Raw genomic sequence first — 17,325 nt, forward strand, 5'->3', positions numbered from 1 at the left:
AAAATCTGGCTCTACCACTTACTTGCTATGAGAAGTTGGCAAGTTACTTAACCTGTCTGAGCCTATTTTTTTTATCTGTGAAATTAGATAATAGGGGAATCCACCAACCAAGACACAGCATGAGTGCTATCACTGGCGAGATGCTACTGATCACGAGCAGAGAAGGAGCCATGTGAGTCCCTGAGATTGGATGGAGCAGTGCAGTCAAGAAGTTTGCCCAGGCATAATTTGCCTTTAGCATGGAAGGAGACAGTCCACCCAGCTACCCAGGATTAGTCTTCCTAATCTAAGTTATTAATGGCCTTCATGAAGCCCTGGAGGTGTTGGTGTCTCTTCAAAGTGACTTTATTTACCAAAGGTATGCATGCCTCAGCATCAACACTACTGGAAAAAAATTGGACTTTAATACAACTGAAGAAATCTCTGTTTTCAGAATAGCATTTGATGTATTTTATGATGCTGTTGTTGGATCTTCAGCCAGAGTTCCTGGACAATATACCAAATTTGGGAAGAAATTCATAGTATTTATGGTATCTATTGGCCTTGCAGACTTAGTACTGTGAGCTCTAAAAGTGACCGTATAGTCCTTTCTAAACCATAGATGGGACCAACACACAACCTTGGGTCAGTATCATGAAGTTGTGAACTGCTCTCAGTGAGCTTCCCTTCTCCTGAGAATGCATTGGTGGCCCAGATGCAAATAAATAGCTGTACCCTGTGCAGTGTACCAGTGTACTACAGAAACCAACTATCAAGCTAAATGTTGTGATAGCATGATGGCTATTAAGGAAGTCTTTGGTGACCCTGAAAAGGCAGTAAAGATCTGAAGAGTAGATAAGATGATAACTTTCTCTATCAGCATATTCAGGCACAGTGATGCTCTGAAACTTAGAACAACAGAGTTCCTGAATCTCATTAGCAGCTTTTTTTTGGAACAGAAAGAATATACCAAGCTTCAAACAGTACCAGCAAAATCAAGAGAACAACTGGGGCCATCGTAACTGGAGCATGTCTCACTGTTGCACAGTGTCAGTAACTCAGAAGATGCACTGATTATGGAGATATGCAAGATAGCATACTAAAAGTCCAAGAGAATTATGGAATTAATAGGTTAACTGAACCACACTGTTATAAAAGATAGGTAAAAACGTTTGCCGTATTGAGATATTATAAAAATTAAGTGGTATAGTACATATAAAGTGTTTAGCAAAATGCCTGGAATATATTTAAGCCCTCAATATATGTTAGCTATTACTATTGTTGATGTTGTTCCTCCAGTTTTACCAACAGCACTGGGGCCAAAACATTACCCATCTTGCTTCTCACTTAAGGTCAATCTTAATTCTTTTTTCTTTTCCTCATTTATATGATTCTCAAACATTTAATATCAGTTAGAATCATATGGGATGCTTGTTTAAGTTAGTTATTGCAAGGTCCCACCCAGAGATTCTGATATACTAGATTAGTGAGGAGGTTAAAAATACTCAGAGTCGGATCCCTTCCCCAGGAATTCTGATTATATGGTCTTGGATGTGGTTTGCTGTTTAGGTAGTTTTAAAGGCTCCCTATTGGTTTCTAAAGTGAAGCTAATTTGGAGAACTACTAGGCTATTATGGGCAGGCCCTGGGAGTCTGCATATTGAACCAGTGACTCTCATTCAGGTGGTCAGAGAACCACATTTGGAACAGTGTAGGACTACTTTCTGCCTCATAATAATGCCTTGGGCAAGTTATTCAGCCTTCCTCTTCTGAAATATTATATAATAATGATCTCTAATTAATATTTAAATGATTCATGCATATAAGATGCTTAGCATGCTAGCCAGCATATGGTAAAAACTCAGCAAATCCACTTATTCTGTGTTCTTCATTATTTTAATGAATGCTGTTCACATCTGCAGTTTTGTTTTTTAGTTTTGTTTGCTTTTTCTGTATCTGTTGCACTGGTTATACCAACTCCTGAATATTAAGCTTAGAGGGGCTAGAACAATAGCTCATCTTTCTTCTTCCCACAAAGGCTGATCCAGGACTCCGAACATCTCCAAATCCTGCTGATTCTCTCTCTGCACTTGTTTTTCCTGTTTCTTTCTTTCTTTCCATTTTCAATAAAGCAGCTACAAGTATTCTCAAATTTGAGACTGGGCTATTATCATAGCATCCCTAACTCTTACCTAGTTTCTTTTCTATTTGTCTTATGTGCCAACTAATCCCGTCTCTATTTCAATAAAATAGCGTTCACATTTCATTATGGAAACTTTTGACTTTCTTTCTCTCCAATCTATTAATGCTTTTATAATTCATTAAACTTCTATAATTATAGTATATAAGGCATGTAATATTTATTTTATAACTTGAGAATTACTTTTCCAGCTAATTTTATTGAGATCTAACTGCATGCCAGATACTGTTCTAAGCATTTTGCTGTATTAAATTTACAGCTGTTTTATTAAGATGTCATTCTGAAGTGTGACTAATAATGAAAATAAGTCATTCTGTGTAAAGAAGGAGCAGTTTGAACTTTATCATTTGCTGTTACCTATGCTTACTAGGAGTATTATTGCATTTTAGGTGGTGGTCGGTATGTACCCGCGTCTGCAAGTATGGGAACTACTATGGCTGGAGTTGATCCATTTACAGGTACACATTTTTCATTTCCTCTTTTTTTTTTATGTAATGAAAGGTTAAGGAAATTGGCATCTTCTTCTTGCTGGAAAACTTTTTATACAGTAAATCAAGACCAAACTTTTGACCTGGCTTTTAGAGTGTTCTCAGAATTGTGTCATTACTGCACATTAGAATCATCTGGGGAGCTTAGACAAACTACTTCAACCTCATCCCCAGCGATGCTCGCTTGATCTAATGTTGCTCTGGGTTGGGATCTTAGCAAGAGTAGTTTTATAATTTTCTCATGTGCAGCCAGGATTGAAAACTGCTGTTCTACTGTGTTAAGGCTGGTTTCCTCACTATCCTTACAAAATCTGAGTTATTCCCATCTCTTCCACTTCATTCTTACATACTTAATGTGTTTAGAATATATTTACACATTGAGAGGACTCAGGAAAGAATTTGCTCTTATGATTTAGGTCTGGAATATTTGGCTTTCCCCTGAGCAACTAACTTCTTAGTATCCAGCCTAAACCCTGACACATCTTACTTGTTTAGCATTGTTGAATATATGCAGGCATACTTTTTTACTCTGTATAGGCTGCCATAAAACGCAGAACTGAACTTGTGGTTCACCTCTTGTAAGCTTGACTGATCTCTTGGCATATATATTTCCCTATTATTTTATACAAGAGAATATGTGTGACATATATGTTATTGAGCATAATAAAATATTCATAAACCCACCACTGTACTTGAGAGCTACATTGGTATATGATTTTTTAAGCCATTTTTTCATTGTGAAAGTAACATTGGTTGGCAGTATTGAAGTTTAATGTAGTAAGTAATTAAGATTAAGGACTCTGGAGTGAGAATGCTTAGACTCAAATCTCAGTTCCACTACTTTTTATGTGTTTTACCTTGAGAAAGTCATTCTGTTTCTGTGCCTCTCTTTTTCTCATTTGTAAAGTTATATCTACTTCCTAGAAATAAGAGTTTAAAATTACGAAATATATGTAAATCATTTTATACGGAATAAATTCTTAGTAATGTTATACCTGTTGTATTACAAAAGAGTCTTAAAGTTCACAGTGCTTCCTCTCATTTTTAAGAAATTAAAGTTTTTAACAGTTTGGTGTATGTAATGGACCTTTGTATACCTTATCTAAGCCACTGTCATCTCTCACCTAGACCAATGAAATAATGGCCTCCAAATTGGTCTCTCAGTCGTCCTCTGTTTATGCCCCTCCCTTGATTAAAACCCTGTAATAGCTTCCCATTGACTGTTTTCTCTTGCCTTGTATCACATTCCTCTCTGCCTTTTTTCTTCCATACTGGCCTGCATCAGTGTCTTGAGCATGGCATGCAGTTTTCTACCTCAGGAGTTTGGTACTGCTGTTCTCTTTGGGAATACTTGTGCCCTCTACTTTGCTATTTTGACCAGTAATTATTGTTTGGCTTTTTCCCTCCTTTCTCTTTTTTATTTAATTTTGCAGTATAGTATTTATTAAATGAATTCAGTGAAACTTCCTGGATATGCACATATACCTCTTGCTAGATCCTCTAGTCTATCATAAGCTCTCAATGCATCCTATACGTTTCCTTCAGAGAACTTTTCATTGTATTTAATTGTTTGGATGATAATTTGATTTGCAGTCTCCTTACCACAACTAGACTCTAACAACCAGGAGTACAGGCAGTGTCTTTGATCATGTCAATAAATATTTTATGCTTTGTAAGCAATTAGAATTAATTTTGTGCACTTACCTCATTCTTCATTTATCTACCTTCCCCCTTTCTATTCCTAATATACTCAGAAGATTAAAATGTTTTATTCATATTTTTGCAAAATACCTTCATTTTACGTCAGAACAAAAATGTTGTATAAATTAAGATTTGAAATGAATGTAAGACATAAATGAGATTTAAATTATGCTTTAGTTGAAGTAGCTTTATACACTGAGTATTGTTGAATTTTCATCTTGTGGCAGTTTTTTGTTCATCATCAGATACTGAGTTAGTGTTACTATAATGGGGACTTAAGAAGTAAATACATATGCCCTTCAGGAGCTTACAACTTGGGAGGGATTTATAAAAATGATGTAGAAAATGATTGGAGAAAATGACAGTGCCTACTACATGACTTGGAATGAGAAAAGAGAGATTAGTATGCCTGGAGAAGAAGGAAATGGAAAGTTTCATAATTGTTTTGTGTTCTTTGATCTTTTAAAAACTTTCAATTTAGATTGAATCTTAAAAATATGAGAGAAGTAGAAAATATGAAATGGAAAGGCTTTGTTTTACAATGAAGCTCCCATTCCAAAAACTAAAATGTATTATATTAACAAATATATACAGTATATAAAATCTTACGGATTTATTTTCTTTTTTTCTGAAGTTGGTTGTTATTTTATTGCATGCACTGAATAGTTATGTATCTCAGTAATTTTGAAAACAAAAATCAGTTAGAAAAATCTTGCTCTTGACCACTCTGAATGATTTCCACTTTCTTCTATCCTGTAAATAGGGAGCAGTGCCTACCAATCAGCTGCATCTAAGACACTGAATATTTATTTTCCTAAAAAAGAGGCTGTCACTTTTGATCAAGCAAACCCTACACAAATATTAGGTAAGTGTATTTTAATTAAGTAGTTTTCTCACATGTCCACAGACTCCTTGAGTTGCTCTCAAGGCTGTTTCTGTCCTAAGCATGTGCTGGGAACCAGGTGCTTACATGATAGAGACTTGTATTTCGGTATTACACAACTGAGTCAACTAAAAATACACGATCTGATAATGGACATTAATACTTTATAAGAAACCTTACACAAATATAAGTAAATGCTTTTTGATGACTTTAATGAGAAAAAAAAATTAAAGGGGAAAAATATCAGTCACATTCCCTAAGCTCTTAACTGATTTCAGAAAAAAAATAATGAAAACGAATGAGTAAAGCATTTAAAAAACAAAGATCTTGTCTGTAAAAATGAAACTGCTCAGTTGGCTTTCATTGCTTTTTCTGTTAATGTTTTCCTCAAAACAAAATGACTAGGTTTTGTTTTGTTTTTTGTTTGTTTATCTTTGACTGAGAGTATTACTAGCTCTGTTTTCCTCAAAGATTATGGTGAGAGTCTATTGAGATAAGATTATATACATACCTGAATATATGACAGGGGTCTTATTTTTTTGGGGAGGTTTGTTTTGTTTCTCATCATCCTTCATACTATCTTTATAAAAATCATTCATAGGTCTTTTCTTAATTGCTTTATTTTTGAACAATAAAGAAGTGTATACACACTTTTAGACAACTTGACATTTTTAAACTCTTGTACAAATATAAAAGATCTCTTTTTGCATTCCCTTAATAAACTGTTTTAATATTCTGTTAGTGTTAAGCAATTTTTAATGCCAAAGAATAATGAAATAGATCCAAGTTTCCAGTTATGATAGATAAAAATTTGTAAATTTGGACATTGTATCTTCTTAAACCTTTTGTGATGGAAATTTGGCCTTTTTTATTCTTTGAGATGAAAATTTTTGAGGAAATAGTGTTAGATTACTCAAAGTAACATTAATGATGACAAAGATGCTGATATTGAAGATGCATGTGAAGAGTTGGAAAGAAATAGTTTCATGAAATGTCAATATTATGGGAAGCAAATTAAATGTTTTTTTAAAAATGTGATGTCAGATGTACAGATGAAACTAAGTCAATAAATTAAATATAAATACACATTTAGCTTTTTGACTATTTCATTGGCAGTCATAGAAGTTGCCATAAGTTGGCTAAAAGTTGTTATAAATTTTCTCTCTGAGAAAGTAGGGGATTGACTTACATATGACATAATATTACTTTGAAAAGCATTCAAAATGATAACAAATATGGTATACTTAAAAACTTATTCAAAGCAAAAAGCTTTAGAAGATCTTAGAAGACAACAGGTAAAATAAAAATCATCACAGTAATCTTTCTTTTTCTATACTGTACTCAGCTTAAAATTACTCCCAGGCCTTATTCTTGTTTTATGGTCTTTGATAATTGCTGTGAAAAGTCTTACCTCCCCATGGTGTGTGGTAGAGTACTCTTACTGAAAATGTTGGCATTTATGTGATATATCTGCCTAATTACAGTTAGAGAAAATTGAAGGTTTGGATTTGGGTTCTAGGTAAACTGAAGGAACTTAATGGAACTGCATCGGAGGAGAAGAAGTTAACTGAGGATGACTTGGTACTTCTTGAAAAGATACTGTCTCTAATATGTAATAATTCTTCAGAAAAACCTACAGCCCAACAACTTCAGATTTTATGGAAAGCTGTTAACTGGCCTGAAGGTACAGAAACACTCTTTAAAATGTAACTAGAAAGCAGAAAGTATATCTTTTAATTTCATACTACTGGTGTTTCTAGATTAAATAAAAGTTGACATGTTAGTTGAAATTCGCATTGGGAAAAACTTCACAAAAAGGATTCACTATACCACTGTAACTCATAGTCTTGCTTTGGTCACATACCTTAAGAGAATCTGAAGGTAATGTAATGATCCCATACATGGACCATTTTGTATACTCTTTCAGAGCATTTGTGGGTTCCCTGCAAGCCAGCCACGAAACTATCTGACCTGTTAAACATAGGCTACAAACATTTGCTATAAGTATGTTTTCTTTTATTTAGTTAATTAACTCTTTTTTATTCTAAAAGTGTCCTCTTCCCCATTATTTTTTCATGTAATTGATTTATTGGAGAAAAAAATCATTTTTCCTGCAAAATGTCCTATATTTTGAATTTGGCTGATCACTTAATGTGATCCTCTATCTCTGTTTTTCCTGCTAGACATAATTAGATTCTGGTTCAGTAGTTTTTTTCAGGTGAATATCCTTTATAAATGATGTTGCATACTACCTTTATATCACAGGGCCCATAATTTCTGCTTTCCTCACTTTTAATGATGCTAAGATTGTTTAGCGCATTCATTTACATGGTGTCTACCCAGTCCCTTAAATATAAATCCTTCCACCGATGTGTATAATAAGCATCCTATTGGCATTTGTGAACTGGAATTCTCCTATAAAGAACTTTCCCTCAATTCTTGGGTCTTGTTTTAGAATTTTTTAAAAGCAAGGTCCCAATCCTATTCTTTGCACAAAGATTTATTGAATACTCACTGTATGTCAAGCTATTTTAATAACCCAGGAGAGTTACCATATTTTTAAAGTAATGTGATCTTGTAGCAATAAATACAGTTTCTATAAATATGAAAAATCAGTTAACACAAGTTTCAGAAGTATACACATTTTGTAAAGCAGGCGTATGATTTTTAATGTTTAAAATTTTTTTTAACATTAATGAATTTTTCTTTTCAATAGATATTGTCTTTCCTGCACTTGATATTCTTCGGTTATCAATTAAACATCCCAGTGTGAATGAGAACTTCTGCAATGAAAAAGAAGGAGCTCGGTTCAGCAGCCATCTCATCAGTCTTCTGAACCCTAAAGGAAAGCCAGCAAACCAGCTGCTTGCTCTCAGGACTTTTTGCAATTGTTTTGTTGGCCAGGCAGGACAAAAGCTCATGATGTCCCAGAGGGAATCACTACTGTCCCATGCAATAGAACTGAAATCAGGGAGCAATAAGAACATTCACATTGCTCTGGCTACATTAACCCTGAACTATTCTGTTTGTTTTCATAAAGACCATAACATTGAAGGGAAAGCTCAGTGCTTGTCAGTAATTAGCACAGTCTTGGAAGTTGTACAAGACCTGGAAGCCACTTTTAGACTTCTTGTGGCTCTTGGGACACTTATCAGTGATGATTCAAACGCTGTACAATTAGCCAAATCTTTAGGCGTTGATTCTCAAATAAAAAAGTATGCCTCGGTATCAGAACCAGCTAAAGTAAGTGAATGCTGTAGACTTATCCTAAATTTACTGTAACAGTGGGCTTGGGGACTGAGATTTTAAATTGATAAGTTTTTTTTTTTTTTCTTCTCACATTTCACACGTCTGATTACAGATGATGAAAAGAATGCTGTGGATTAAGTAAAATCTTGTAAAGTGGGGGTGGGGGAGGGGAAACAAAGGAGAAATAAAATTTTTGCACTGGTGAACTGTGAAATTTTCCTGGGTAATGGGGATAGGTTTTTTAATAGTTCAGATATAAATTAAGAATGAGCTATGACCAACAGCAACACAACTACAGTGGTGTAGTTCCCTTACCTTAGCCAACTAGGAGAAGACAAGGGCTTTTATTTATGTAATCTGCTTTACTACTTATATACCCCAGACTGTTACTTGTTGGTGGTTGTCTTTTATTTAATTTCTGCTCTACTCATTTTCATTGCTGGATTCTTTCAACAGCACTGATTGATTTCAAGGTTTTGTTTTAGGACAACTACTTTAGAATTTTTAAAATTAAGTTTGTTATAAATTATTCCATATATTGAAAAGATATAAAATAATTTCTTCATTTAAGTCCTTTGTATATAGAAAGTTTGTTTGATGGCTTATTTTTAGTTGAAGTAAAAGCAAATTACTAAGCTGTGTTATGTGTATCAGTTCAGACAGATGAAGCCCCAAATTGACTACAGGCTTATGATCCAGTTTCTTTTCCCCTTCACTATTTGACGTAACTTCATTATTCATTCCAATTTCGATATCTGATTGTCTATTTTTGGTCATTTCCATTATATCAAAGGGAATTTGGAATGTGTTGAATATTATCAGGCAATTGAGCAAGCAAGAATACATCAAACTGTTATTTGCAAGTCCAGAGACTGTCATGGGAAATTAGTGTTTTTGAGCCTCTAACATGGTCCCGGTATAGTGCTAATAAACACTTGGATATTTAATTCCCAAATCCTGTTAAATGTAGGGTGATGTTATATTATCTCTATTTTCAGAAGTAAAGATAGTGGGATGAATCATGATGGAAAAAAGGAAAAGTACAAACCATGCCATACTTCCTAGAGAGGGAGGGATCACAAATTTGTCTATGAACATCCTAGCAACTAACACCAAGAAGGAACCAACCCATTAATTATACAATTTGTTGTGTCTAAGAGAACCTCAATTTCTTAAGAGAAGTGTAACTATTCTTAATCTAAAATAGTGAGCATCATTCCCAACATTTATGATATTGAGAACCATGAATTTCCTGGCTTAATGCCAAATTGCAGTCTAAGAAGAACAGTCCCTCCCCAGTAAGAGAGGAATGGTTTGATTGTCTAGATTAGTCCAAGGAAAAACTTTTGGAATATCAAAAGAGAATGGGTAAAATGTAAATTGAGGGGATATGTATTTTGCTAAGTATTAAATTGCAATTTTCTGGTGTGTACCCAGACGTTAAATATTGTTTGCTGGTTCCATTAGTTACCCGTGCTTTGCTTTTTGTTGAATTGGGATTTAGGGGGTTAAGTCAAAGTTAAATGACTGCATTAAGAGTGTAACTGGGTCAGCCTGGTTCAGTGCTTACAATACAGTGCTTTCTTTTTAACATGTCATGTTTAGCATGCAATTGTAAGTACAATTTATCTGCAATATTTTGAAATATTAGGTACCTTTGAATAATGGTAGGATGTAAAGTCTTCATTAAGAAGAGGAGTTTACTCTTCAAAATGTAAGGGGTGGCAAATGGTAAACACTGTTTGCTTCCCATTAGTGTGCAAGTGTTTTTATAACCACTTTTATTATACTGTTATGTTTATTAAAGAAAAATTACAAAATACAGTTTAGCAAAAAGGAAAAAAAATCCCACTTGACAGATAAGTGATAAGTGGTGATCTAATTGTTTTAAAGATTTTTTTAAGTTACTTTTTTCCGTGATTCCCTTATTATTTTTTTCTGAATAGAAAAATGCACATTCGTTGAATAAAACACACACACATTAAATAAAAATTGCCTATAATTCCACTACCCAGAGAGAATCATTCTTGACATCTTGTGCCATATCAATTGGTATGTAAACATGTTTTATTTTTTAAAAAAAGGATTGTATGATACACATTGTTCAATAACCTGATTTTTAAACTTGACATATAGTACACATATTTCCACCTTAATAAATATGTTATATCGATGTGCCCATTTCCTATTATCTGACATTGTTTCCTATTTCAGCTATCAAGCAATGCTATGGCAAATCTCACAAGTTTCTTACTAATTCCTTCGGATACATTTTATACTTGGAATTGGTGGGTCAAGTTAATGCACATTTTTAAACTTTGATAAATGTTGCCAAATCACCTCCAGTGGTAAAAGTCTTGGAGTTAATGTCCTTCATATTGCATTGGAAACAGTTGCCTGCAAAAGAGCTAAGTTATCATTGTCTCTAATTCATTAACTATTGTAGTCCCCCTCTGGCATTACATTTTTAAAAATGAGCATTTTAGGGAATTCCCTGGCTGTCCAGTGGTTAGGATTCCATGCTTCCACTGCAGGGGGGCAGGGTTCGATCCCTGGTTAGAGAACTAAGATCCCCCATGCCACACGGTGTGGCCAGTAAATAAATAAAATGAGCATGTTATGATTTTTTTTCATGACTAGCTGAATTTATAACTAAATAACAATGTGACAAATTTTTTTTATCTACCTCATAATCTTCTTAAAATAATGGAAGAAGCATAGCTAAAAACCTTCACAAAGATAATTCTGGGGATAAGACTGGGTTATGGCTTCCTTAGCAGTTATCACTGTATATTATGGTTATTTTGTGAAAAAATAATAAAATGTATAGAGGATCATTAGTGATGTATCATCCTTCCTAGAGGTCTTGAGATATAAATTACCCACCTGAGAATAGGGAATGTTATTCAATCATTAAAAAAAATATAATTACTCTAAATTCTAGTGCATTTTTCTGTAGAAAATTACACACAGTATCTCAGTCTGTTTCGGCTGCTACAACAAAAATACCATAGATTTGGTGGCTTAAACAACAAACATTTACTTCTCACAGTTCCAGAGACTGGAACGTCCAAGATAAAGGTGCTGGCATATTTGGTGTTTGGTAAGGGCCCACTTTCTGGCTCTTAGATGCTGTCTTCCTGTGTCCTTGCATGGCAGAAGGGAGGGGGAGCTCTCTGGGGACCCCTCAATCCTGAGGGCTCCACTCTCATGATCTAATCACTTCCCAAAGGCTCCACCTCCAAATACCATTACGTAGGAGATTAGGTTTCAACATATTTTGAGGAGGCACATTCAGTCTGTAGCACAGTGTAGTCATTATAAATACAATTTTGAAGGCTCATTTAACATTTTTCCATGTGTTTCAATTTTTTAATGAAAATGTTCATACATACAATGAACACCCATGGACTTGCCAACCAGGTTCTGCAGTTGTTAACATTTTGCCATATTTGCTTTATCTCTATTGTTAATACTTCCATTTGAAATTATTTTAAAATAAGTTACAAATAACACACTTATCAACTAAATAATTCATTATGCATCTTTTAAGAAAAAAACATTTTAAAGAATATTCTTATTAATAACCACATACTAAAAGAATTAGTAATTTCATAACATCTAATATCCAGTGTATATTCAAATTTCCTCATTGTCCTAAGAATGTTTTTTATAACTTTTGTTCTAAAGGATCTAATCTAAAAAATCAAGGTTTATGTATTGAATTTAGTTATTTGGTTATATGGCTGTTTGGTCTCTTAATCTACAACAGTTCCTCCATCTCTTTTTTTTTTTTATCATTGACTTTGAAGTGTGTTGGCCAATCCAGAATGTTAACTACTCCCGTTTTGTATTTGTAAAAAACATTCTTATAACCCTACTGTATTATCTACTGTTGCTTAATAAATTACCTCAATACTTAGTGACTTAAAATAACACACATTTATTATCTCAAATTTTCTGTGAGTGAGGAATCCTGCCACAACTTAGCTGGTTCCTCTGCTTCTTTGTTTCACATGAGGCTGCAATCAAGGTGCCCACCAAGGCTGGGGTCTCATCTGAATGCTGGACTGGGGAAGGATGCATTTTTTTTAAGCTCACTTACGTAGTTAGTGTTCAGTTCTTTTTGATTGCTGAGTTAAGGACCTCAGTTCCTAGCTGGCTGTTGGCCGAGGCTGCCATCAGTTTTGCCTGGTGGGCCTCCCTGACATGGCCAGTTGCTTCATCAAAGCCAGGAAGAGAGAGTCTGCTAGCAGGACCAACAAGAATCTTTATAATTTAATCACAAACATGACATCCCATCAACATCAAGATACTCTGTTGCTTGGAAGTAAATTACTCAAGAAAAGTGGATTACACAAGGTTATGAATACCAGGGAGAGGGATCTTTGGTGGCCCTCTTAGAATTTGCCTGCCACACTTATTTCCTATAAACAGAAAGCTAAATCCAAAGGCTTGGTTAGATTGAGAGACTATTGTGGCCAGAATATTCACAGGTGATTAGTACTTGTTTTTTGTTTGATTTTTTTTTTTACTTGATTGCATCATATCTGAGCTTCCTTAATGATGTTTTCCTTCCCTTAACTAAAGGAGGTTAGGAGAGTAAAAATGGTATAATTGGCATTCTAGTTACCATCTCAACAAAGATGGGGGAACATTTTTTTTTTGGGGGGGGGGACATGTTTTTGAAGTTTTCTTGCTCTTAAATATTTTTCCACCTGTCTGCTTCCTAAAGTGGTTATCAGGTTTTATTTGTTTAATATTTGAAATTAGGATGCTTGTTTTCCAGGGATACTAAGAAAGGCAGGATCTTGACTTTGAGGGCAAAAGTAAACCACTCGTGCCTGTCATGGAGGAAAACAGCCTTCAGAATAAGGTGGGTAATGGAAGTTTTAGAGGAGAAAGTTGACCAACATACTTATGTAAAGTAGGTAAGCTGATATTGATGCTAGGCCTAAGATGAATTCCTGGGACTTAAAACTTGACCCTGGGTTTCCTGGACACTTTATAATAAATCACAAAAGTATAATGTCCAAGTGGCAATGATATTTTCATTAGATATGATGTGATAGAGATAACATCACTCTACATTTAAGGCATATGATATAGCAATGTTTACTCAATGGTTTGCAACTGTATTTAAAACCAACCAGTTGAGCAGCATTGCAAAGAACAGATGAATTTAAGTAAACTAAATAGCATGCATTAAGCAAGTACATTATGCTATTTCCTATGTTTACCATTATTTCCATGGGGCAAGTACTGCTAGTAATCTTACTTTTACAGGTGAAGAAACTGAAAGAGGTCAAGTAAATTTTTTTGACAAGTCAGTAGTAACAAAACAACAAAATTATATTTAAAAAATTATGTTGGCAAAACTGGACATCCATATGGAGAAAAATCTCGATTTGTAGTAGCCACTTCACTTGATCATAATAGCAACTATGATGGTTGGTAGTGGCATGTAAGGTTGATACATAGAGCAGAAAAAAGTGGCCTGAAACAAGTCCTCAAACCACATTTCTTTCATTCTTGTGTCCTCAAAGGAACTAATAAATTCAAGAAATGTTTGCTTACGTCTACATCATTTAAAATTTCAATAGTAAGAGCAACCAGAGATGCAGTGTAATATAGCAAAAGAGTACTGGCTTTGGAGTTAAAAAGCCATATAGTTCAGTGATATTTCCACCACTTACTAATGAGTTAAGGCAAGTTGCTTAACCTCAGTCCCAGTTTACATATCTCTACATTGAGATTTCATAAAATAGAAGAATAAGATATTTGTGTAAAACCTAGCAAAATACGGGCTTCCCTGGTGGCGCAGTGGTTAAGAATCCACCTGCCAATGCAGGGGACACAGGTTCGAGCCCTGGTCCGCGAAGATCCCACATGCCGCGGAGCAACTAAGCCCATGCGTCACAACTACTGAGCCTGCGCTCTAGAGCCTTTGAGCCCAACTACTGAAGCCTGTGCGCCTAGAGCCGGTGCTCTGCAACAAGAGAAGCCACAACAAGGAGAAGCCCGCGCACCGCAAGGAAGAGCAGCCCCCGCTCGCCGCATCTAGAGAAAGCCCGCGCATAGCAATGAAGACCCAACGCAGCCAAAAAAAAGGCTAGCAAAATATCTGCCACATATGTGTTTACCAAGCATCACTTTCAAAGATAACCAAGTCTAACATCTTTAACAATGAAAGTGACTGCTGTGTACAAAGAATATTTAAAAGGAAAAGAAAAATACTAGATTTTATTGCTACAGGGGGAAAAAGTGCCCATGTAGGTGGTAGGGGGTGGTGGTGTCCTGATGATTTTTTAATAAAAGCAGTTGGTTGGAACTCTAAACACAAATATCCTTACACTTCTTTATAATGCCACAGAACCTCACCATGAAATATAAAGGCATTTCTGTTAGAATATAAGAATCACATCTACCCATCCTACAGCTGTAGCATTGAACAGCGACTCATTTGATATCAAACAGCATTGAAGGTCCTTCTCATAACTAGCAGAGAAATACAAGGAAAGAGGGGGCAGGGGGAGGCTAGAAAGTATGCATATAAGTTAACTATAGCCACAGTAATACTGCACAGAAAACAATAACAAAAACGATAGCATTTATTTAGCTCAGGAGTTAACACGTTTGGGGTTTGGCTGATCCTGGCTAGGCTCATTTGTGACTCTGCTCTACTCTGGACTTGACTGGATAGCTTAGCTGGGGCAGCTGAGCCCTATCTGTCTCCTCTTTCTCCTGGGACCAATGGGCTAGTCTGAGTATATAATTTTTATGGTGATGGTGGAAGCACAAGAGTGGACCATCTTAACTGCACAAGCTTTTATTGAGACTGCTTGCTGCACATCTGCTAATATCCCCTTGGCTTCATTAAGTCATATGGTTGACTCCACTTTGCAGGAATTATGTCTCTAGTCAGTGGAAGAAGGACACTATCAAATTACATGGCAAAGGGCACGAATACAGAGAGGTGAAGACCTGGAGCCATTAATGCCATTTACCACAGTGACAACATAGAAAGAAGCTCTGTGTGGATCTGCAACTTCTCAGTACAGAGTTTAACAAGCATTGAGTTTCTAGCATGTGCCAGATACTGCATTATATGTTGAGACTACAAAGATATGTAATACACGGCCTCTGTTCATGAGAACTAACAGTATTTTGAAGACGATATTAGCAAGTGCCTGCAGTAGAGAGTTTTGGTTGCTCTGTAGGGAGAACAGTAGGTTACAAAGGAAAAAGCGGCTAATCTTAGCAGGGTTCAGAATGCAAGTGATTTGGAAGGGTTTTCAATAAGAAGTGATACTTGAAGTGAAATCTTAGATGTAGTTAAGGTGAGTGGAGGTGGGGTTTTTGAATAGTCTCGGAGGGTATATTTCTAGGAAAGCTATGGGGCAGCAGAAAAAAATGCTGTTCCTGGAACATCTCACATGTCGTAAGTTGTATTAATTAGGACTCTAGGCTGCAAGTGACAGAAAGTAACAAATCAGCTTAAAAAAAAAAGAATTATTGGCTCACTGATGAAAAATGACACCATTAGGACTTTCTGTGTCTTGTTTCAGCAAGTGTCTCTTGTTGGTCTCATTCTCTTAGCATCCTTCCCAGGACAGGGAACACGACAACTAGCAGCTATGAGGTAACTTCCTTATAGTTCATCATTTAAGATGAAAGAGCAAAATTCTCATCTAATGTCTCTTTATAAAATTCCAGAGAAGTACTGATTGACCCAAACATTAATACATCCTGTCCCTAGCCAATCACTGTGATTAATGCTCACTGGGTTAACTCACTGAAGACTAGTTATGAAAATGGCATATAAATCCCAATCTCTGTCCACCCTCCCGTATATCTGTTCCAGGGCAGAAAAGCAGTCCTGCATCTGCTTGCAGAGCTTTTAAGTTCATAACAATATTTAGTGCTGGGCCTCTTAAGCTCTATAATATTGGGTTGAACCATATGAAACTGTCACCATTCAACCAGTTTTGACTTAGAAAAAAGGCAATTTCGTATGGTTCAGCCTAAATAGACAATGACATCTCACTGACTCTATGACAACCTGGATGTCATATTCACACCATGAGTCAAAGCCTTTTCCCTGTCCTCATGACCTCATTTAAGCTTAATTACCTCCTTAAACTCCCTACCCCAAATATAGTTATATTGGGTTAGTTAGGGTTTCTACATATAAATTTTGGAGGAACATAATTCAGTTCATAACAAGGTCACAACAATTACATGTTATTGATTTTATGTATTTATTCTGTGTGTGAATATACTGTAATAGTCCCATTCCTTTCAGGCATGAGACTTAATGAGGCCAATATGGAACTCCTGAGGGCACAGTGGGCTTGGCCTCAGCATTGACTTTAGAAGGCAAATATAAGGGTGGAATGGGGAGTGGAGACAGCTATTTTCCCAGACCTGGGATTGCCCCTGCAACCTGGTTTGTTTTAGGCACTTACTAAATAGTTGCTGAGTGACTGAGACAGGTAGGGAATGTGGTCAAAGGGAGGTTTCTTTTTTCAACTGCTTTCTGTCACCTCAATGAAAGTTAGAAAATTACTACCACCCAACTAGTGTTGCCCTATCCTTACCTTTTTCCTTCTGTGGCTAAAGGCCTCAGCTGAGACCACCGAAGCCAAAAGGTGACACATTTTTTTATGTGTTCTTGATCTCTGATTTTAAAACCTGGTTTGTGTTTAGATCCAAAAATCCCACACAGCAGCCCACAAAAGCTAACATTCATAAAACTATGACCCATAATCTATTTTCAAAAACTCACTCGTCTTTTTCTTGTCCCTCATGCACTCTATGCAGGAA

The 17,325-nt window shown here is 35.7% G+C and overlaps 1 protein-coding gene across 1 annotated transcript in view; it reads left to right on the forward strand.

The window, feature by feature from the left end:
* The window catches only part of PLAA (phospholipase A2 activating protein), a 39,708-nt gene extending 28,477 nt beyond the window's left edge, over positions 1 to 11,231 (forward strand). Inside the window, exons 11-14 of the mRNA XM_029203397.1 lie at positions 2,568 to 2,636; positions 5,131 to 5,232; positions 6,770 to 6,934; positions 7,967 to 11,231. Of these exons, the coding sequence (XP_029059230.1) occupies positions 2,568 to 2,636; positions 5,131 to 5,232; positions 6,770 to 6,934; positions 7,967 to 8,532 (902 nt within the window). The 3' untranslated portion in view covers positions 8,533 to 11,231. The remainder of the gene's footprint in view (positions 1 to 2,567; positions 2,637 to 5,130; positions 5,233 to 6,769; positions 6,935 to 7,966) is intronic.
* The last annotated feature ends 6,094 nt before the right edge of the window (positions 11,232 to 17,325 follow it).

The sequence above is a fragment of the Monodon monoceros genome, unplaced genomic scaffold (assembly GCF_005190385.1).
Source record: "Monodon monoceros isolate NGI ecotype Baffin Bay Population unplaced genomic scaffold, NGI_Narwhal_1 Super_Scaffold_5, whole genome shotgun sequence".
Lineage (NCBI taxonomy): Eukaryota > Metazoa > Chordata > Mammalia > Artiodactyla > Monodontidae > Monodon > Monodon monoceros.